The sequence below is a fragment of the Archocentrus centrarchus genome, chromosome 19 (genome assembly GCF_007364275.1).
Source record: "Archocentrus centrarchus isolate MPI-CPG fArcCen1 chromosome 19, fArcCen1, whole genome shotgun sequence".
Lineage (NCBI taxonomy): Eukaryota > Metazoa > Chordata > Actinopteri > Cichliformes > Cichlidae > Archocentrus > Archocentrus centrarchus.
The window spans coordinates 8,980,589-9,004,532 of record NC_044364.1 but is presented as its reverse complement, the minus strand read 5'-3'; the positions used below and the strand labels follow the sequence as shown (position 1 = coordinate 9,004,532).

General features: G+C 42.8%; 1 protein-coding gene across 2 annotated transcripts in view; it reads right to left on the bottom strand.

Moving 5' to 3' along the window:
* The window catches only part of capn15 (calpain 15), a 46,119-nt gene extending 25,523 nt beyond the window's left edge, over positions 1-20,596 (bottom strand). Inside the window, exons 1-2 of one of the 2 annotated variants that reach the window (XM_030754779.1) lie at positions 20,336-20,596; positions 1,306-2,968 (exon numbers count right to left, since the gene is read on the bottom strand). In XM_030754779.1, coding sequence (XP_030610639.1) covers positions 1,306-2,946 — 1,641 coding nt within the window. In that variant the 5' untranslated portion in view covers positions 2,947-2,968; positions 20,336-20,596. Of the gene's footprint in view, positions 1-1,305; positions 2,969-16,161; positions 16,991-20,335 lie in introns of those variants that run through there. The other variant, XM_030754778.1, reaches the window with a different exon arrangement.
* Positions 20,597-23,944: the final 3,348 nt, after the last annotated feature.

Below are 23,944 nucleotides of genomic sequence, written 5' to 3'. Positions count from 1 at the left end.
AAATAGAAACTAAGTTATGGCTGGAAAGGAAAGGAAAGGAAAGGAAAGGAAAGGAAAGGAAAGGAAAGGAAAGGAAAGGAAAGGAAAGGAAAGGAAAGGAAAGGAAAGGAAAGGCCATAGACTATGAAAAATGGATACCACCCATCAGCTTACAAAGCTCCAGCATTTTAGAGTTATCATTTTGGACATACTTGGGATTTTGGGAACTAGAATGACCATGAAAGGTTAAAGTGTCAAGTTTTCGACTAACTAGCAAGTTTGGTTAACAAGCTGCATCTATAGACTATATGGTTACTTTGCACTGGCAGATTAGTGTAATATAGAACGTTTAGGAATTTCATTCCCTAAAACTCGCAGTCTTTTTTGGACAGGCTGTTAGTATGATTAAAACAATAGAGAACATAATATTTGTCTGTTAATTGCACTGAAAAATGCTCATAAAGGGACCAACATCACAAATATGGTTGAGAGGTCCTGTTCAGTGACTGGAATTAACTGAGGAGATGCCTGGTTTAAAGCTGCAGCAATTTAAATAATTTAATACAATTTAAACAGGTGAGTGGTGGGGAAAAATAGCAATAGAGCTATTGAGACTAAAACAGTTTTTAGACCAACCATGTTGACTCCTGCTCTTAAATTGGGCAATTTAATAAGGGCGTTTACTGGAATGGACTCATTTTGGAGCCATCCTCAAGTGGCCATTAGAGAAACAGTTTTTGGCATTTCTACCTTGGCTGCATTTTTCAGCCTTGGAGATTGCCACTTGAACATAACAATCAGAGCAATCAGAAGACACAATCAAACCAAAATTATTCAATCCTCCTGACACGAGAGTTACAGTCGTCAAACAGAATTTCAAAATTCTGTGAAGCGACTTCACTGGCACTGAGGGCTGGATGTACTCTGGTTATAAAGATTAGACACACCATAACCACAGCTCATATAAGGAAGCAAGTGCAAATGTGGGCAATAACAAAAGCTATTAGCATTTCTCTGAAATTAGAGAAATTGAGGTAGCGAGAACAATGTCAGAACAAAAAGATGAAATACAATGAGAGAGCTGTGCTCTGAAAGGCAATGTGTTCCCCGTGATGCATTACACATTGAAATAAGCAAGCTTTGATGTCTCAAAGTCAAAAGAAACTGACATGCATGCAAAGCTAGAAAAAAAAATGGTGACACATGACATGATTGACTCAAAGCAACTGGAAAGAATGACCAGTGCTGGATCTGTACATGGCTGACCACAAACCAGATGCAGCCTCACATTCTCATAAATTACTGACAACATAATTTTTCTCTTACCTCCCTGCAGAAGCTGACAATGTTCTCCCAAAGCTCCTTAGCTTCCCCTTCATCATTTCGTCGACGGGCCTCTACATGCATGCTCTCCCTCCTCTTCAGAGGTTTAACCACCTTACGAAGGGTGAGGTACTGCTGGGGTGTGTGGCATGCTGCACAGTTCTTGGCCTTGATATCATTGAGCAGCGTACATGCTGGGCAACTCCACTGTCCTACCTTCTCCTGAAGGCTAGATGAGGTGGAGGACGAAGAGGAATTAGAGGAGGCAGCAGCAGAAGAGGATGAAGGAAAGCCCCGGGCCTGTTTCCGCATTTTATGACCTGAGGACGATGAAGAGGAGGAAGGTGTACAGGAGCATGATGCAGTGCCAGGCCCCAGTGGGAGGCCACAATGTGTACAACAGCGGGGTAGAGGCACCTGCTGCTCCTGAAAGCCATGCAGCTTGGAAGAACCACAAGCTGAGCACTTGGGTGCACCTGTAGGGTTGCGCAGGGTGCACTTAGAGCAGGCCCATGTGCTAAAGTCCGGGCTAGAGGGGCTGGCCGGGGTAAATCGTACCGTCTCACAGCCTACCAGATCAATGAGGTCAGCACCAGCCCTTGACGATCTGCAGGTCTCGCACTTCGATGAGTTACCTGGGTTGGGCAAGGAGCAGCTAGGGCACTTCCAGGTGGAGGCTGATGTGGAAGTAACAGGGAGGTGGGGGGTCAGTGGGTGGGACTCTTCTTCCTCCAAGATACTGAGACGCTTGCTTGGGTAAGAAGGTTCCTGGGGTTGGGCATGCTTGGGCTTGGCTGGCCTCTGTGGACCGGGTTGGGGTGGCACGCTGGCAGCTGAAGGGGACGTGGGGCTGGGAGTGTTTGTCCCTGGGTTTGGTGGGCGACCTGGAGGCGGCACCTCTCTCCTGCTGCGAGGCACAGGATTGTTCTGGAGGGAGGAAAAAGAAGTAAAAGTGGAGGAGAGGGACTGTGAAGATGCATTGGGAGGTTCTTGAGGATCACAGGGCGGAGCTGGTGGTGAGTCATCTGTGAGGTCAATCAGTAGTGGGGCTGAAGCAGCTGTGTGAACAGGAAAGCCCAGTACTGGTGTGCGCACCTCAGGTACTACCAATGCTTCTGGGGGGATTTTAGGTAAAGACAGTTTTCTTGGCCCACCGCAGGCTGAACATGAAAGTGCCACAGGGGTGTTATGAAGGGTGCAGCGAGGGCAGGCCCAGCCTGTGTGCTGTCCCTCCTGGCCACACACCTCTCCATTGCTCTCAGACCGTCGAAACACCTCCTCCTTAGCTGGATGCTGTCCATGGGGCTCAAGTAGCACTGTGGGAGTGATTGTGGGTGTCGGGGGTTCAGGGGGAGCAGAAGGGAGGCCATTGGCAGTGGCAGCTATGGTGGTAGTAGGGGGTGTGTGAGTGGCGGGTGATGGGCCAAAGCCACAGACTGAGCAGGCTCCAGATCCCTGGGGGTTGTTGAGTGTACAACGGGGACAGGTCCAGCGATGCTCCTCGGTACTGCTGAGGCGCAGGATCTGGTTGAGGTCAGGTTTCTGGCGTGGTGCCTCACAGATTGAACAGCGAGGTGCTGCCCCGGCATTTAAGAAGGTGCAGCGTCCACATGACCACTCACTGCCTCGCACTGCTGCTGCCATGGAGCCTGGAGAGTGAGAGTGGCTGGAAAAGAGAAAACAATGAGTCAGAACAAATTCAACTAAACAAATCAGTCAGTAATACCTTTTGCCATATAGCTGTAAGTGCTTGGCAAAAATAGATGTGTATTAGGTACATCACTGCATAAACTCTTGAGCTATTTCAGTCAAGTGAAGCTTAAAATGTCAGTGGAGCAAGGGAGGAGAAAAGGAAACGTGGCAAAAATTTTCCTCTGGAAAAAGCTAGAGAATTAATATTAAAATGCTTGTGGTAAACTAAGGGTGATCATGTAAAGGAAGTGAGGACAGCAAAAACAACCCAGAAAGCGAAGGAGAGGCAGACAGAACTAGAATAGAAAAATAGTGTGAGAGGGAAAGATTAGCCAGTGCAGGGGAAAAATCAAATCTCCCTCCTGGGGCACTGAGGGCAGCAAATCCATACACAATGGCCACCTGATCAGAGCCAGGGAGACAGCACTCAGAGAGGAGGAGCAAAAAGAGAGAAGAAGAGGAGGAGGCTGCTATCACCTCAGAATACTAGCACAGTGTTGCTTGAGTTCCCCTGACTGACACTTAAAGGAATGGGATGGGTGGAGGGGGTAGAAACACACACAGGATCTCTTCCACTTCATATTAGCACCTTTCTCCCCTCTCAGTGAATGTTAATGCAGGGTAGATGGGAGCAACTTAAGGTCACATCAGTCCCTTGCCCAAATTAATTTCAAATAGATGGGTCTATTAATTCTGGCAGTGCTTATGACTCAGACATATTTTAAATGGCAAGTCATTCATGCTACTGGACTTACAGCAATTTAAAGCTAGCTGCTATCCACATATCTTAGAGGACTCAAACAGAGTAAACAGTGCGGAAAGAAATCCATCTATTCAGGCCCCTCAGTTTATTTCCACCTCTTGCAAATATAAACCTAAAGGAGTCTGTTACTGTGGATTGACATGTGTACAATCCTTTCTGAGAGCCTGCAGTTCAGTCAATCGAACTTATTGATAGAGGGTATATTAGGGCCTTCAAGGAAAAGCAGCACAGTCAGATACTTCCAACTGTGCAACGGCAGGGGGTGGATTGGAGAGGGACAGCCCCAAGGGACGGAGATGGTTTCTGTCTGGATAAACCCATAAATGTCAGTGTCACTCAGGCTGCTCATGTGTGAACACCAACAGAGAAGGTAATGTGGGGATTTTAGGATAGAGGAGAGTAAGGTGCCAAGAGTGAGGACACTTGTGTGCTTTTCACATCGATCCCAGAAGAAAACATGTTGCTCTCAAAGTGACTGAAGATTGTGGATCTTGCAATTGCAAATTAGGGCAGAGCCTATTCAGAGTGAATTCATTTTAGGGTTAAAAAAAACAAAACAAAAAAACAAAAAATAGTTGAAGGTTAGGGCAACGGTCTGCAACGTTAGCAGTAAAAGCAGACTTTTTATTTGGTCAGTTTCTGCTACTTCAACTCTGCATTTGCATTACAATAATTTATTTGCTGCATTTTGGAATTCATTGTGTCACTCTTAAAAATCCTATATCGGTTGGGTTCTATTAGTGCAAGTGAATCAAATGAATCAAAAGCAGTCTTCTTTGATGATAAATCACCATGAATCCTAATAGTTTTAAAAATAGTCAAAGTAAAAAGGCCAGGTTTATTTAATTTTGGCTTAAGTCCAGCTGAGCAGCAGGATCATGAGCTCTTGGTTAATGTAAGGGTTTGGCACTTAATTGTGATGTTTAAAACTAGTGGTAAGAGCTAGCCAATCAAATACCAGTCCACCACACCCACACACACCCAGAGTGTAGCAGGTAGCAGTCACTCTACTGGAAACAGCAGTAACACAGGAGATGATTTAGCCAAAATATGAAAGCCACTTGTCCCAGTGGCCTCAAACTCTATGCTGCACTTAGCAAGTGCAGCATAGAGCAATACACCCACAAAGTGGACTGGATAAATGATTGTCGAGACAGGTGAAGAACAGACGAACAGCTGGGCATAGAGGGGTTATAGTAAGATTTGCTCCATGTGAAAGAAACATATTCTGATAATTCTTTGTTGCTGAGACTGCAGTTTGCACAACCTAGGTCCTGCTCCTCTCCCCTGAAGTGCCATGTGCCACAGCCAGCCAACTGCTTTTAGTTCAACTCCATTAAACCTTTCAAATCAAGCGAATCCCCAGATCCCAGGGGAACCCTTTACGGACGACCTCTCGCTCCCAGCACACTGTCTGTTCCTCTTGTCGGCTCTTCTCCCAGAGGTAAAAAAAGAAAATGACAAGCAGGAAGGAATATGAATGCTACTTTCAGTTGTCTTTTGAGTGTGTGGGTCTTTGCTGCTTGGTTGCGTGAATGCAGGCATGTAGCTATATTTATCCATAAATACAGCACAGCTGCTAGTTTTATTGTCCACCTACATTTGTGTGTGTCCTCAGGATAGCAAAAGTATAGAAGCAGAAGTCCCACTGTTTTATGTCAAGAGCCATTAAAACTGCTGAAGTACACACTCTAATAAACCAGGGCCACTGAGTAATAATTTCAGTGACGTCACATATTTCATCCAACCACAAGGCAGCCTGTGGTATGTCCTGAGACTACAGCACTTTCTCCACAGCTTCAGCACCCGTGTTAAAAGTAGCTAATTTAAGTGGCAGTGCTGTGGTAGCCTCGATGGCATGTGTTTACATCACGGCTGGCTCTCTAAAGGCCTACATATCTGAGTGCCACAAACATAAGTGGCAACAACAAGTGTCAACACCTCATGTTTGATGGCAGATTCTACCCTGTGGACATTTCCGTAACTGTCAGGCCTCTTTCATCTCCCGCAAGAGAGCAAAGCTGCATTGTCAGCCACGTGGAGAATTTGTCAAAGCAATTGATGTGGTTCTCACTGAAGCACGGGGATCACAAATTCCTCGTTTCCATCTTTAGTAGACATCGTGAAAGCTTTTTATTAAAGTGATCAGCCTCAAGGATTTGTTTTAATATATGTTTTAATTACCTTTTTAATACCTGTTATAAGCAGCTGTATTTACCTCTCATCTATTAAGTACAGCAGGATGAACAACTATAATCTCTCAATCGTGGTTTTCAATTAAGAGGATGCACTTTGAATGGACTATGAATACACACATGCATACGACCTTTCTGCAGTGCTGTTCAAAAGTCTTAAGGCACCCCTCATTTCATCTATGTGGAAACATACATGGAAATACAGCATATAAGGCTAAAACAAAGTTTGTAAAATTATAGGGAGCTTGAAAGTCAGTATCTGGTATGGCCACCTTTATTCTTCAGCACAGCCTGAACTCTTAGGCAGCTTTCTTATAATATCTTTAAGCAGCCTTCAGGGACAGTTCTCCAGGCTTCCTGAAGGATGTTTCAAAGCTCTTCTTTGGATGGTTGATGCCTTTAATTTCATTCTCTGGCAAGATGATCCCACACTGCTTCAATAATGTTGAGGTCCGGGCTCTGGAGAGGCCAATCCATGACTGACAGTGTTCCACTGCATTCTGCTATCCAGATATGCTTTTGCTGCACTGGCAGTGTGTTTGGGATCATTGTTATGCTGACAAATGAAGCCACTGCAAATCAGATCCTTTGCAGATGGTTTTCCATGGTGAGTCAGAATCTGACAGTACTTTTCTGTGTTCATAATTCCATCAATTTTGACAAGCTCCCCAACACCAGTGGCTGAAATGCAGCCCCAAACCATGAATGAGCCTCCACTGTGTTTTGCAGATCATTGTAGATGATTAGTGTTGTTTAGATATTAATAGGGTACCATAAGCAAAACAAGAACTTCCAGTCGGTGTTCATGTTCAGGGTTGTTGTTCAAACATAAATGAAACTAGTGTTCCTGTAACTGTGCAGTATATGAGGAAGTATGGGAGGAATGATTCATAGGTCAGTGTGAAAGCCTGGAGTGGTACTTATGACCACTTTCAAAAATTAAAAAAAGATCCCAAAGCCTGGCTACTTGGAAGCCAAACATAAAGAAATAAGGCATTGGTCAAGACTTTTGCACATTGTATGTCCAGTACAATACATGCCTGCAGCAGAGGATGAACTGCTACAGGCTGTGATCCCTGAACCATACTTAAAAGGATGTTTTCAGTGTACATGCTCCGCTCACTCACAAAAGTGTGCACCAGCACACACATATACACAGAGAGACATGCACACACCTTTTGTCCTTGGCCCTGTGCTCACTGGAGCTGCTCTAAAAGTGCCCACTTCAGCTCCTCGGTGTCGCAGACCTGGGCGGTAAGCCAGTATCTTACACTGAAGAGGAAGAGAACAGAAGCGCAACCTCACCTCTAGAAAGCCTATCTTTTTTGTAATGAGGTCCTCAATGAAGGCTGCTGCCCATAAAGCAATTTCTCTGAAAATGAATTCACTTAAGTAAAAACATTTGACCCCAGGGCAATTTTTCAATGCTTCACTGGGTGTCAGACAATCAGAGTTTCAGTAGACTGTTTACAAAGAGTACAAACTTTAATAGTCTCAGTGGAAAATGAGCAAAGTGTAATATTGCATTAAAAAAAAAGGTAAATTAACTGGCTCAACTGAAGTGTCTACAGGGAAGCCTTCAGGGTTTAGATAAATAGAGTACCTAGGAAAAGCAGACATAGTCAAGATGTTCAGTATCTACAGAATCATGGGCAAAAGAGAGGTCAGAAAGATTTTAAGAAATGCTACAAAACCACTGATAACAGTGTCTAGGCCACCTATGGCTCTGGCTCCTGGATTCATTATACATACTGAACTCTAATGAGAGATCAAACGAGGAGAATCTTGCCAATTTCTCCCTGCCTCACTGTGAGACATTTGGCCTTTGTGCGACAGTCATTAGCACTGCCTTTCCAAGGTTGGCCCCGAGCCCAGGGCCTGAGGGGAAGGTGTGGTATCGCCACTGGCCATTAGAGGCGCAGTGCTCCTGATTTACTCATTCAACACAAACACAAACATGACCACAAAAATGGATTTAATCATTACAGAATGGGTAGCTGTTGATGACAGTCTAGTTCCCCAAGGACTGAACTGCTTTAACATGCTTTGAATGCTCAGTAATGCATTTGTATTACTAATTTTAATCGTTTTATGGTACAGTGTCAGATGTTCTATACTGTACAGACATTTTTAATTGTAGTTCTAACCTAAAAATCTGCTAAAAATGTCAACTTCCCACAATTCAAGCATTCAACCTGTCGTCTAATAAGTGATGTCTGACACAGGACTCAGCAAAAACAAAGTGAGTCAGTCAGCACTTCAGAGATATTAAATGACAGATGGCCTGTCAGTTAGTGTAAAGCAAGTGTCACTCAGGCTCTCTGTGCTTCAAAAGTTTTGCAAAACCGGTTTTCCCAAAGCCTTGGCAACAAATATTAACTAACTACGCACTAACTAAACAGAATCCCCTGACCTCAACATACTGTTTACTCGAAATTCATTCCACCTGTCTGAGTGCCAGCTGATACATTTCTTATCATGTGCGCGCACTTGCTACATTTATCTGAGAACGACATATGGAGTCAGCTCTCTGGTATGAAAACACACTTGGCAGACAAAAAACAGACTCCAGCTGTAAGTTGGTACCGCTACTTGTGTGCAGCTTGCAGTGAAACATTGATCCAGTGCCTATCAAGTAGAGTTGGCTGCCTGCAAGCTAACTTGATAGGAATTTTCCTATCAAATTTATCTAAGCTAAAAAGCTCAGTTTCTGAATGAGGTGAAGCAAACTTGCTTCGCTGTGGGGTGCTCCTAAGTAATAATGTAGCCAAATCCATACACTGCTGGGCCAAGACTGCCAGTACACCTTACAAGGCTGTCTATCAGGAAGAACTCTAAGTGGAGCTGCTGCTCTTACATAGCCTGGAGACTGCAGAGAAATACTGTAAGAAAAGCCTTGTATATTTAGTGTATATCACATTTAAATTCAGGTAGCATGAAGCAGTACTCACCTGCCTAATTAAACATTTTCATACAACTGTCTTATTGTTCAACATTTGATTACACAATCACTTAAATTAGTTTTACTTATGAAGTGACTTACTTCATAAGTAATGAGTTAATTTCTCCTTAATTTCAACTTCTATTAATGTTTCTATGTGTGACCTGCCGGCCTCTAACTTTGGTCAGCTATATTCAACTTCAAAACGTTTATTTAGCATTTTTATTATCATTATTTCAGTTATGTTCTTTTTTGGACTCTGACTCTTGTGGATGTGTCATGTGGTTTCCAGGATTTGTGTGACCGAGAACATTGAGACTTTAGATATTAACAGCCCGCCAGACATCAAACTCCTGCAGCGTTTAAGGACTTCCAGTCAGCGTTAATGTTCAGGGCTGTTGCTCAAAGATAAATAAAAACAGCGTTCCTATAACTGTTCAGAATATGAGGAAGAGGAACGCAACAAAAGCGTTTAACAGATAATCAGTGTGTATAAGTACTCCTGTCTAAAAAATATATATCCAGGTTTCCTTGTGTTCTTTCGACTGAAAATTAGAAGCAAAAGCAGCAGTAGTGTGCTACTGTTTGCATAATTTGTTTATTTTAGAACGCAATATTCTTAGCAAGAGTAACTTTGTAATGATAGCTCTAGAGTGCACTGTGCATGCAAAGTAACACAGCCTGACTGATTTACTGGCAGGCTGATATCACTGGCAGATATTAGCTATTTGCTGATATACTGGTATCGGCATTTATAACAACTATTAAATCAAAATTTAAACTCCTGATCAGTGTAGCCAAAAACTCCAAAGGGCGCAATCTGGCCAATCAGCCAAAGAAATTTGCTCCCTTGGTGATGCAGGTGACTCTTCCTTTTTTTTAGCCTCCGACAGTAACAGTGTGGATCGTGATCGATCGACAGTTTCTTGTAAACCTAGTGGAGTTTTTCCATTTCATCATTTACAGATGTGCTACAAGTGACTATTTATCTATTTGCATCGTTACTAAACCACAATAATTCAAAGTAAGGACACAGTACTGACATCTTCATAAAAAATAAAGACTGAATATGGATTCTGATCTGATTTGTATATAAGGGGATTCTTGCATTAACATGGGGTCAGTTAAACCTAACAAAAGATCAATACTGCAAATAATTAAAGCTACACTATTTTCTAGCTACGTGTTACCTTATTAAGCCTTTTTTTTTTTATACACACGACCCTCCTGTCACGTGTGTGACAGGACTAAACTCCCATTATATGATCGCCCTAACCTAAAGATTCTCCATTGTTGTTTCACTTTCTTGGAAACCAGTTTTATTACAGCATAAGTTATCAGGAATTACTTTAATAGGCCATGTAAGCCTGGATGTCTCTGGGGAGCGTGACTGTTTTGAACTCGGTTTGCAAGACAGGCTCCAGATGTAGCTCCCACACAAACACGCTCAAATGAGGCTCCCTCGTGGTAAACATTCAGAGGCATGGTTTTTGCATGAGCGCAGGGAGAGAACTAGAGACATAGAAACTTAAACTTATATATATATTATAAAATCTTTTTCATACTTACCAGCATCACTCAGGATCAGAGTGCTGGAATTCCTGTTTGTACTTTTTATATTCTTTACGTCTTACATGCAAACAGTGTCAGGCAGGAGGAGCGGTAATTATTCTTTGACAGCGGAGAGCCTTTTATTAAAAAATGAGACCTATCAGAGGCCAATATGCCCTTGGATCAGACGAGCTGTAAAATGGATAATGAATGTTGAAACATTCTGCTGCTTCTGAACACACTCAGAAAGCTGTGACAGGGATTAGATCAGCACTTTTACACCATCTTTGCCACACTTGAGAAAGCTGAGAATTTATTTTACCCCATCAGCAATGAATGCAGGCTGTCAGGAACTTTTTTGACTTTATTAAAGTATTTCTCTTGCCTTACAAGACCAGTGTAGGTGTTCCTCTTAAAAATTAGTTTCTGTTATGTGGAATTCCGCCCTGTTTTTGCAGAGGAACTGATGAGTCAGAGTCATAGATGAGCAAAAGTCTGTTTTCTGCATGACAGGTAATACACTGTGGCATGAATATGACTCACTGCCCTCAACCCTTACGAGTTTTTTTTGTGGAGCTGAACCACTGAGTGATACTTGTCAGCAGTGACTATCTAGAGCAGCAGCATATGAAGAGAAACTTAGTGACGTGATACAAAGGATTGGGGACAGTGAAGCCTTAATCACACGGGACAACATAAATATAATTCAGAAAGTTTTAATTACGACTTATAAAGGACTCAAACCAGAAGTATTATCAAACTGAATAAAGAACTACCAATCATTTCTGCAACCACTGGCAAAAAAACGAGAAAGGGAACTGAAACAATAACAGCGGCTTCTGACCTCTCGCTGTGCCCTCAGTGAATATTTCACGACCAGTGCTCATTTTTGACGGGTGAATCTGTCAGCGGTGGAGACAGCTTCAGACATTTGAATCTTTAAACAGAGGAAACTGTCTGACTGAGTTTCAGCAGACATCAGTAACACAGCAAAGAGAGGGCATGCAGGAAGCCAGCAGGAAGCTCCAGAATCAGAGAGGAAGAAGGGGAAGAGATGGCAGGAGCACAGCACGGCTGCTGAGCTAATCTGAAGTTCCTGCGGGCACCCAAACCTGGAGGGATTGGAGCACTGCTGACGCAGCCGTGCCTTCAGCCTGAGGGGAACTTCTCAAACGGTTCGTCTCCTGTTACTGACACACAAACTTAACCTGTGAAGGCGGACAGGTAGAAACCACTTGCCGTGAGAACTTACTGGTTTCTTTGTGAAACCGCTAAGCATTAACATGCAGAGTTTTCTTTCTGGGTGAGACAGGTTGCCATGTGTGGTCTTATCTCGGGCCCAATGGAATTAGGTTACTGAACATATGCTACACATTTCCATGGCAACAAGAGCGGGGAAATCTGGAATCATGTCATTTGCAGAGCCAACGGGCGTTTTTTTAATCTATTTTTTTCCCCCTGATGCACTGTTTTCCAAAATAAAAAAAGCCATGCTGCGAGACAAAGCCTCCATGCCATATCTACTCTGGTTGTCCTGACGCAGCCCTGTCTTCATCAGACAGTCAACGGCAAGGGAGAACATGCTGAAATGATTCAGACATAAACGCAGCCAGTGACCACGCTTGTTGGGTCCAAGTGGACCTGTTTTAATCAAATTAAAGAGAGCAGAGCCAGTGGAATGGGGCAGCAATAAACACAGTCATCCATCATGCTGGGACAGTAGAAACTGGGAGCAACTCTGGAGTGAGAGAGAGAGCAGACACCAACCTTAAGGCCCCAGGACTCATAATACAATGTGAACTGTAGCCCACTAGCAGTATGTGGCTGCAATGCAATGAAGCAGTCACATTTATGACTTAATATAAGCACTGTGATAAAACTGAATTGCATACCAAAGTTTCGAAACACATTTATGTTAACAGACAGAGTGCGCATAACTCTCCTGCATCTTTGTGAGACTGCTTTGAAGAACGACCTGAACAGTAGCAACACAAGAAAAAAAAAAAAAATAAATAAAAACAGGCCTGTAACCTTTACCACTTCTGGTGTGAGATACCTGCTCTCAGTCTGTATCAAATTGCCCAAACGAATCTCACGGCAAACAAGTGGAAGTCTCGAGGTTGCTGCTTTGTCCATGAAAGCCCTCGTGATAAACAGGCTTCTTTTTTGACAGTTCGGCACGACGCTCGTTCATAAACATCACACAGAGCGCAAGAGACAAAAGTTTGTGTGCCATTAGCTGCCAGAGGCACACACAAAAACCCTCTCCAAAAATCATTAAACTCTTCTCACGCATGTTCAATCCCCACCCCACCCCACTACTTACTTTACTCCACAATTTCATATCCATTACAGATGTGGAAATACTAGCTTACATGAACATTTTTACTGCAGTGAAGTGTCTGAGACAGGTCAGGTTAATGGGACTCACAGGTAAAGTCTATAATGTGTGTTTTGACAAAAAGGTAAGAGGAGCTGGAGTTAATTTCAGCTGTTTGTAAAAGCCTAGTTTCATTTTTTTTTTTTTTTAATACCTGCAGCATCAGAAAGCATTAGGATCCTTCCACGTGCACTTTGAAGGAAGAGAATTGCATGCAATTAAACACTGGGCACAACAGTGGTAAATTCATGAATTAGATTCTCATAGATCAGTCGGGATCATATAAATTCCCTTGTTGCAGATTGCTTCGTTAATGGTTGGTTGCTGGTGGATGTTCCAGACTCTCCTGCTTGGGTTAGAATCTATATGCACACATTTACCACCTGATCACGTGTCAGTCAGCGGCATCCTTTTATCTCATCGGTCACTGTGGCCTTAAGATTGAGAGGAGTATAACTTTTCACCTGCCTACTTCACATTGCTAATGCTTTTTTTTTGTTGCCACTTTGTTTTGGTTTTTTTTTGGTTATTGCTACAAGTTTCACCGGCATCTCTCCTCCCGTCTTCCCTTGTAGACGCCCTTTAATGGCAAGTGAGTTTGTGTACTTCATTTCAGACAGGTGAGCTCACTCTGGAGAGGTGCGTGGACATTAACCTGCATGGAAAGAAGGCTGCTGGTGCTTGAATTGCTAATGTTAGGCACACTCAGCAGACTTATCCCTGTGCAATGTCATGCATTGGGCTGAATGCCACATTTAAAACACAATTTGATTATCGAAGAACGTGATTCAGAGTCTCAAAACACATTTAAATCCAAATGCACAAACAATGCTAAACCTTGTCCATGAAAGTGTGCTAAATTTTGCCTGTTTTCCAGGTATTTTCCTACTTTTAGTCAAGCCATTTAAGTCTTATTTTTTACTTATATTTAATTATGTATTAGTCACAAGGACTATCAATATATGCATTACCTATACCCTCTTTAATTATCAAATTAACTACAAATATACAGCTGCTATGTTAAGAAAAGTATTTCTTCATGCAATAAACATCACTTGATGCATCATCAAATGTCAAACAGTTTATAAAATCATGTGAATACTGTGGCTGGAGCATTAACATTACCATTAAAGCGATCAACGTCTAAACGACAGAATGCCATCGCTTTAAGAGATTAATGAAGCTAGCAATGCTATTAAATGGGCCATTTTGGGGTTTGCACAAGTGCACTTATGTTGCACATCTTTGATAAGTGGGCTGTTATCATGAGTGAACCTTCACAGCTGAGGTACTGATTCAAGGCACACAAACACTTCCCAAAGTCAATGGGGTTTACTGCTGGAAGCAAACAAACTGAAATTACTCAAGGACAAGTCTGTTCATGCAGTCTCCAAGGTAAAAAAAAGGAAGAAGGGGAAGAAAATGGTTTATAGGACAATATATTAGAGAATAAAATGTAAGAGAATGGCTGAAGTTAAGCTGGGCTCATGGTGTACTGTTGTTTCTGTATTTCATGCTCTGTCACAGCTCAGCAAAGCTTGCCTAACGTTGTCAGGCTCACACAGCAGTGTGTATATGGACAAAAGGCTGAGTGAACATGAGAGAGAGAGACAGCAAGAGAGAGGGTGAGTGGGGGTAGATGAGAGGGCATGTTCAAGTGGTACAGCAGTGTCTTTCTAAAACATCTATTGTCAGTGTGTGTGTGTGTGTGTGTGTGTGTGTGTGTGTGTGCGCGCGCGCCCTCCACGCCTTCCAGCAGCAGACAGAAACGGATTGCATGCACTCCACTGACTGAGGGTGTAGTCTGATTGGCGCTGAAGGCATAAGCTTGTTGCTACAGAGATGCACAAACAAAACAGAAGATTCTGCTGAATGAAAGACAAAAACTGTGATGTCAAACTACACTGACAGCATGAGATAGACTTAAGTTCTAATCATGAATTCAGCAATATTTGATGGAACTGTGCTCAAGCAGGCTTGGTTCCCATCTTGGCCTACACCGCTCACAAAAGAGATTCTACATCTCCAGAGTTCTATTTCATGGTTAAATAAAATAGAAAAAAAAAGCAGCCCTGACTATACTTCAAAATCCTTGGAACAATAGGAAATGGAAGCCTTGACAGTCTTAACCGTTAAACGCGGAGCAACTGCAAGGAACGCATTGACAGCAGTGGGCAGGAATCAAGAAAGATGAAAGCCCAACTAGAGACTGATGCTGAATAAATAATGACATCCATTGTGGGGAAATGTGATCGGCCTCTCTGAAAATCAATAACTAACAACCAGACCATGATGCCCTGAGTGACTCAGCAACAACTTCAATACACTACAGACGGTCGATATCAACTGCCTGTTCTTGTTCCGGGAGACATGACCCAAAAAGCAGGAGGGAAAAAAAAAAAAATGAAAACACTTCTAAATAGGTTTCTGTGAGGGCGGTTGAGAAGATCAGGTTTTTGGAAGAAAGTCAGTCAAAACTGCCAGATGTGCGGCACATTCAAAGCTTCTCACAAACTACTGCGCGCTGCTGTGCTGACTGTGAATCAGAGATTCAGAAGGCACATACTGGAACAATAGATTAATGCAGCCTTTCTTGCAGATTCAGTGAGTGAATCTATCTTATTCACACAATCCATACCGAGAAGCACAGTCAATAGGAATAGTGTGCCTCTTCCACAAGTAGTTTGCTCAGTTCTACAAAAACCTCTCTCAATAACACAGCTGCTGCTAGCTCTCAGCAATCTAAATCAGTGATTTTATTCTGAAAATTCACAAAGACAGGTAAACTAAGGAGCCTCTGGGCACAGAAAGGGTTATTTTGTGGGTTAAAAAAAAAAAAAAAAGAGAGAGAGAGAGAAAGAGAGAGATGTCAGTCATCACATATTCTGATTACCCTTTGGCTGGGTTTCATTGGCTTCACAGAGCCCAGGTCATTCTATCTGCCCATTCAGTCCCCTCTGCCCTGCCTGATTTGTAGCACATACTGTACAGCTGCGCTAGGAGGAGGTGGGATTTTGTTTTACAAATCCGGCTTAGTCAGATTTTGGGTGCATCATAGGAAAACATCAAAATGCAGGCTTTGATTAGATAAGCTTTGATGAGACAGTGGATTTGATCCATAGCTGGGAGGTTACTGAATCCTCTGTAAGCGTTTCTATAAGACTGTAAAAGAGAGCGGAGCACATTTCTTAAGCGAACAATGCAAATGAGCAGCATGACTCAAACGAAAAATTAAACGCCTCCCGTAGCGTTGCCATTACCTGGCCTGACCTGACCCGAGTGCACTCATCTAAGAGATGCGTTGGCGCTTGGTTGGTTAGACAGTGCTGCCGCTTACCTGCGCTCTCGATGAGGCAGCGGCTGCTGCTGCTGCCGTGTGATGAAGGTGGTACCCCACACCGGGCTGCTGTGACTGTTCCTGAGCCAGCCCACAGGGGGTGACGAAGGGTAGGGGGTACTGCGAAAGCCATGGTCGGACTCGGTCTCTGCAGTGAGAGACGAGGCTGAACTCCCCATCACCACGGAGTTAAGAAGTTAGTCTCTTAATGTTTTGGGATTTTTTTTTTGTAATCGGGGAATCTTTTTGCGTTGTAGTTCTCTAGAGCACAAAATATGACAAGGGATCCACTGTTGTACCCAGTCATGCACACAGAGAAAGCCTTAAGACAAGCTGGTTTGTTTGGACCACACAAACAGCCCTTATCATGTGGTCTTTGCTTCCTGTACATCAAATGACTCTGAGGGTTCTCCTGGGGGAAAAAAAAAACCAAAAAAAAACAAAAACAAAAACAAACAGCAACAGGGTAGCAAAAAACGGGTACGTAAATGAGTTTAACTTGCAAGTGGCCAAGTATCCACAACAGGCTGGAAGTTCTCAATTCAAACAGTAATTTGAGGCATGGAGCAGCAATTCCAGTGGAGCAGCTGGCCTCAGAGAGGAGAAAATACAATTTTCTCACAGCAAAGCCTTGTAATTCTCCCTTTTGTAGACTTTAAGCTTGTAACACTCTGTACCAAGTCTTCCATAGTGCCACTCATAATTCCCTGTGCGTTCCTTCTCACACATCTCCCGAGCCTGTGCAGTGACAGTCTCATGCTGTTTCCTCTTCCTTTTGCACATGCTCAGAAAATGGTCAGGGGGGGGGGGTGTGCACATACTTACAACTTTGCAGCAATGAAAGCAGAAACCTCCAGAAAATGTCAAGTTTAAGATAAATTCATACCGTGAGTTTCAAAATGACATTATTACCCATAAAGTTTGCTGATAATATTGCTGATTAATTAAAGCTGATAAATAGTCTCACAGAGGTTGGGGGGGGGGTCATACAAAAGTTATTTGCAAGATGGGCGAAATGGGGGAAATCAAAGCATTGCATTTCATGGGAGCGGTGTTGGCAATACTACAAGTATGCAACTAGCCAAGTGTCCCCTTTCAGACATCCAGTCTGACTAACAGCTGCTGTGGATGTTTACCAGTAAAACAGCCCAGCTGCATTTCTCCCACTGGAGAAAACATAACGTTTGGAAGCGTCGGGAAGGGCTAGTTCACACAGATCACTTCCGAAATATGCAGAAATTCCCCATTAAGAAGGAACTTACATGAATTGAACATGAAGGGAACCCGGGACAGGGGCGCGTTTACCTCAATAGCTGTCACAGCATGAACACGTTTACAACTCAGCTTAAACTTCTGAGTAATATCCAACTAAATAGCCAAGAGGAATGCTCCGTGTCATGCCGCAGTAGTCTGCCAACACAGGGACTGGAGATGATCCTAGATTCCGCTGTCTGAGAGACACAGCTTAATTTCTGTCTGATCCCACCGCCTAGGCCGGCCACTCCACTTCATCATCTTGCGCTCGGATTTACGCGAGCGTGCCAGCTTGTCATAGGAGGTCTATACATTGGAAGCGACTCAAGGAAACAAGTATCGCTACAGCGACGGTGTCAAGGAGAAACTATATGTGCACAGATTAGTTTTTTTTTTCTTTTTTTAGGAGTATCGACAGTTTGTAAATACCCCGAGGCAGAAGTCCGAGCACAGCGGTGTTTCCTGGTCTCCTCCAGCTTTAAAATGCATCAAGTATTAGCTGACTGTTATACCAACGGGTCGCTCACATGGAATTGGATCCGTAGTTTCGCTTTACAGGGTTCAGTGAACGTCAGCTACACGATTATCACTGATAACGCACGCGTATGTGAGCTTTCAAGTAAGCCATATTAACAGCACCGCAAAGCGTTACTTGTTTGAAAGAGGTGACAGCGGGCCGGGGAGAGTAGTGTGCAGGAAGCGATCTGCAGGCTTTGGGGAAAGCGTGAAAATCCGAGGTGGTTTCGTCCAGAAAGAATTAGAAACAGCAGCACTCAATCGCAAAATTTCACCATCTTCCGCCGGCTCCACTCCTGCATGCGTTCATCTCATATTTCCAGCGTTTGGGATGCAGTCGCTGAGCCTCGCTGCGTTATATTAGGAGACATCCTCGCTCCGGTCCCGTTAGCGCCTTGGATGTGAAATTGCTCATAGTGTAATGCCTCTACATCTGGTCTGTTAGGGTCCCGTTATTCGTCCCCAGCCTCCCGTACTCCTGTTATGTATTTTTACATCTTTTAAGTCCCCCTCACTGATTGCCTGAGCGCGGTGGACGAGGATGCAATCTCCTCCAGTGGATTACTGGAGTGTCAGTAGAGCGCAGGCGCACTGGCCTGGCGAGCAGAGCAAAGCTGGAAGGCTGCGTTCAAGAGATTTAAATAAACCTCAATACAGACCAAGCTTTAGAGGTCTCATTCATTAATGTGAATAGGAGTGATGGTTGGTAATGAATGTCTAATGCAGCACGGGCAAGATGATGCATGTCAATTCTAGGAGAACATGTTCTAGATAATAAGAACAATACACATTGCGCAACAGTCTAGCCTAAATATTCTGTATTTTTCTATTGGTTCCTGGAGAAAGAATTCTCCCTTGGTCACTGGCAGCCAGAGCAGTGAAGGGTTAATTAGAAGACAGCGGTGACTGCAACACTCATCACTGCTCAACTGTCCCTGCACATTACTGAGATAAGCCTTCAAACTCTCCACCAGCTCTCTTCCACTTCATGTAACTTTGCTGACCTCATTCCTGATCCCTTCTTCTATCTTTGACTTCAGTGTTCACCAGCAAAATACACACAGGAATGACCAGGACATTAGAAGTCTCAAACCACACTTTTTTTTAGGGCAGTTTGCTTGAGCTACAGAGCTCAGAGAGACTGACAAAGCCAGTCATCTGTGACATACACGAGTCCTTAATGGAATGTGTTAAGACCTAAACTGGTTTGTCTGGAAAATTTTCAATTAGGATTCCAGTGAAAAATGGAGCCTACAGTACATAATGCAGCTGCTGATGTAGACTTAAGTCCAAACCCGATACCAGAGTGTGTTGCTCAATGCCAACTACCTCATGAGGAAATACGTAAACAGGGAGCTTAATGTATTAATTAAATATTTCCTTTGCCAAAACAAATACTGGTTACACAATAACATTCCAGTGGTTTCAATTAAATCCACTGAGTCACACTTACTGAGAAAGCAAAATTATAATTCCTGTAGAAATAAATGAATTACTAAAGACTGCAGGTCAGGCAGGGGAGGTGGTGGTGGTGGTGGTGGTGGTGAGAGAGGAAAAAGTCAAGGGACTGCAACCCTTTGTTAAGGGTGCACCTGTCCCAGCACCACCTGTCCCACTGCAAGTCAGCACCAAGAGATACAGCAGCTGACACAGTCAGTGCCAGAGAGGGGGGGTGGGGGGGAGTTGGGTTTCATTTCTATTCTCCAGGGACCCACTTGGGAAAGAAGGAAAAAGGGGAGGATGTGAGCTGATTTCACAGTACATTGTAAGTTGTCATTTCTACACAAACCAGCATGTTCAGACTGACACTAGATTTTTGCTTCCCCCGTGAGCAAAGCACAGCAACAATAATTACACTACAAGGTCACTCTAGGCAAACACATTTTGTTTACACGTTGATTCTCATGTGAAACCTTCAGATGATCGTATCGGCCAACGAGCCGAAGTGCCCACGAGCAAGTTAATGTGTATCCAGTCTATGTCTGGTTTCCGCCTTACCTCCCTCACCTTGCCCTGTGATACCGTACACTGCCCTAAGCGGGCAGGTTAAAGGCAAATGTCAGTGCTGTTAGTGAGTTATCCTCTTCTGTGAGGTGAGGCGGCAGGGACAGAATGAACTCCAGAGCCGCCATGTGAACTGACTGTTAAATATACGAGGCGCTGTCACATAATCGATCTATTTGTGGCCAAACTGTAAGCCTGTGAGCTCTGACACTAACGCAAACACTGGCTGTACAGCAGCCACACGAAAACTCCTAACAATCCCATTGAGACGAGGACGCCGCCGCCACCGGGGGAACCTTACACACAAAGACACTCTTATTCAGTAATTTGGTCGACATTACGGACGCTCCCTGACATTAGCCTACTTGTTGAAGTACTCACACAAATCAGTTATTCTTACCTCGGTTCGGCCGAAGAGGAATTATTCCTGGTTTTCAGTCGTCTGTGCGTTAACTTTTCACAGCCATAGAAACGATAAGTTCTCCCCGTGTTGTTCTTCGCTCAACCGACCTTTCCGGGCGCTAGTTAGCTTCCAGCTCTGTGCTGTCGGCGCATACCTAACACATCTGTGTCAAACACGCCTGTGTGTGCTTATTTTCACTCCGTCATGTATTATCGATATTGATGTGACCGCGTCGGTTTACCTCAAACAGCTCGGAGAGGAAGGGGGAATCTCTAAGGAGCAAACAGAGATCACGCGTACGTTAAATACGTAGCGAGCCCGTCATCTGGAGTCAACCGCAAGTAAATCTACGTAAAAACAAATCGAGAATACCAGAATGAAAAACTCCATTTCCCATGATCGACATGGATGTTTCAACAAGGATATCCGGGTATGGTCATCGTCACATAATGCAAATCTGTGATAAAGATATGTTTAATCTCTCGCTAAAGTACATTTACTCAGAACCCCAAGATTTCGTCTTTTTTCCTTTCATTTTCTTTGCTTATATTCTACGAATTGTAAATAGTACATTTTAATATTCTCAGTAGCAATACCAGGTAGCGGCAATGTAATGCCATCCAGTGGTCAATCATATGAACCACATTTATTCATTGTTGGAACTTCTATCAGAATTGCTTTATTAATTCTGATAGTCTATATTTACTTAATTGCAGCCCATTCACAGCATGAAAAAAAATGCGTGAGTTGTTTGAGCTGCTTTAAAAATGCGAGCTAGAGTACAGTCAGTTCAAAATCATTCTGAGCTGTGATAGTTCAAACTTAACAGATAAATTGACTGAACTGGACATAAAAGTGCTGCTGAGATATAAAAAAAAAAAATACATCACCACTCACCAACACTGCAGTCAAGACAGCTGATTGTGAGCCTTCTCACACTGACAGTGAGATGTGCAGTACTGTGCAAAACTCTCGAGCCACCCTTCATTTCTTTAAGTTTTGCTAGGAAAATGGGAAATAGGTGCAGTGATTATGCTTTGACTGCATATGTATTTGGGATCACTGTCATGCTCAAAAATGAAACCGATGCCAATCCGATGCTCCATGGTGGCTCAAAATCTGACCGTATTTTTCCGCGTTCATAACTGCATCAATTTTTACAAGATCTCCAACACCCCTGCCTGAAATGCAGCCCCAAACCATGAAACAGCCGCCACTGTGTTTTACAGATGGTTGCAGATACTCACTGTTGTACCTCTCTCCTGACCACCTTCATATTCACAGATGGTGATTTGAACCACTCCATAAGACCTGGTTTTCATTCCAGTTCATGTGTAATTTGGCATACTTCAGCCTTTTCTCCATGTTTCCTGACAGCCACCCTTTCACTCAGGCTATTTCTTATGAGGCTGCAGTGAACAGTAGATGGATCGGCCGAAGGGCCAGATGTATCTTTCAGGTCCTGTGTCAGGTCTTTGCAGGATTTCTTCCTATTTCTTAAGGACATTACTTTCAAATGCTGTTCATCTGTTGTAAATTGTTTTTAAGCCTGTCACCTCTTTTTTGTCTTTCACTTGAACAGTTTCCTCAATTTGTTTTTTTAAAGACGCTGCACACTTTTCTGAAATATGCCAGGTTTTGGCGACATTACCTGAAGATGTAGACCAGATTCAGGAGATTCACCAGATTCTGGTGTCCCTGAATCTGGTGCTGGATCTGTTGCTGCTGCAGTAGCTGTACTTGGTCCTAATGGTGCATTCTCTTGTGCTCTTATTGAAGTTGTGGAAAATTGTGGTAAAGTAGTAGTTAGTGTATGATAACCTGTAGTTTTCAACTCTAGCTAACTTTAAAATTAGATGCCAGAGAAGCAAGTTATAGATAAACTATCAGACATGAACAAGTTGGGCAAAAAATAGGATTTGAAATTTGATGCAATATAATCAGGCTATTTTCCAGAAATGTTTACAACTATACAAAGGACAGACAGGAGTATGGATTTTTGAGTCACTGGAAAAAATGGAAGCACAAAACCTTTCCACGAGAAAGAAAGCCAGTGAGGTGGCTGAGTATTTAGTTCCCTAAAGAGGTGAGTGAGAGTTCAGGTGTACCCCACTGGCAGTTTTAATCATTAATGAAGACATAAAGGCCAGCCCAGGCCAAAATGTGGTGACCACAGGCTTCATTGACAAACATTGTTGTTTGGTATGACACACAGAAAATGTTCTTTTATTGGATCATCAAAAAAATATTAAAAAATTACTCTTGTTCATCTGCTTTGCTTGCTGGTTAAAAGCAAACAAAGTCAAGAAGATGTTGGGGAAAAAACTTTCCAATTAAAACAACATTGTTTTGTTTCTTATTTTTTCAAAAAAGTAAAAATTTGCAATAAAGTAAGAAAACGAACAGAAACGCTGTTAATTTTTTTCTTATTTTCTTGCCTGACTCCTTCTGCTGTTTGGCCATATTTATACCATATTTCATAACTATAGAATAAACTCCTTCCTTTTTATTAAAGGTTTCAAAAACCATACTCAAGGCTGTGTTCTTTGTACCATCCAACAGAGTTGGAAAAACACCAGTTTGATAAATAAAGAAGAAGGTTTACAGTGCAACAGAGTTACCAGTGGAGGTTACATCCACACAATCCCACAAAAAGAAACCATGTCCATGAAATCCCATGCAATTACCAACAAAATGTTAGAAAGCATTCCTTTATCAAGTGATTCTAGTTGTTACAGATGGGCAGTAGACACCATAAGATGTGAGATAACATAATCTTGCATCTAAGATAATGAGAAGTTGAAAAGACTTGAACATAAAACCTGGACAACAGGAAGTATCCGTGTTTTAAACTGTGGTTCTGAGGGACAAATTGTAAAATATTAAACGTTAATGAGAGCCAAACTACCTCCCCATCACCACCCATAAAAGCTGACCCTGATCAAATATGCACAACTGAATTATTACATGACTTAACTCTTATGTTCCTTCACCGTCACCAAAGGTATCAATGCAAAAGAAAAAAAAAAGAAATGACCTAATAGTTTAAACAGGTTTTACTGATGGTAAAAATGTTAGTTTGTATACAATTACAATAAAACCTTGAACCGGAAAACCTTAGTACACGCTTATAGATTCCATAGAAATTAAGAGGGTAGGAAGCAGCCAGATGCTGCAAATCAAACACACTCGATTGACTGATCATCAGCAAGTGTGAGCTCCTTTATAAAAGCAGAGAAGTTGACAGTTTGCTGGTCTGAAGCACTCAGGTGTGGGTTAATGCATTGACACAATTTTCCCAGGAGTGGCAGTCCCTGCAATGATCAGAGAAATTGCAAAAAAAAAAAAAAAAAACCCAAATCTCACAGGCCTCAGTTAGAGTCTTAAAAAAAAAGACTTGACTTAAAAAAAAAAATGCATTAGTATGGCTTCTTTGGAGGGACTGTCAAGAAAGTGTGTTCTCTTTTAACATGGCAGCACAGCTGAGCTTTGCAAAGTTGCATCTGAACAAAGAAGACATCCAGAACAATGTCCTTTGGACAGACAAGACCAAAGTTGAGATGTGTGGCCATAATGCACAGTGCTCTATTAGGTGAAAAGCAAACA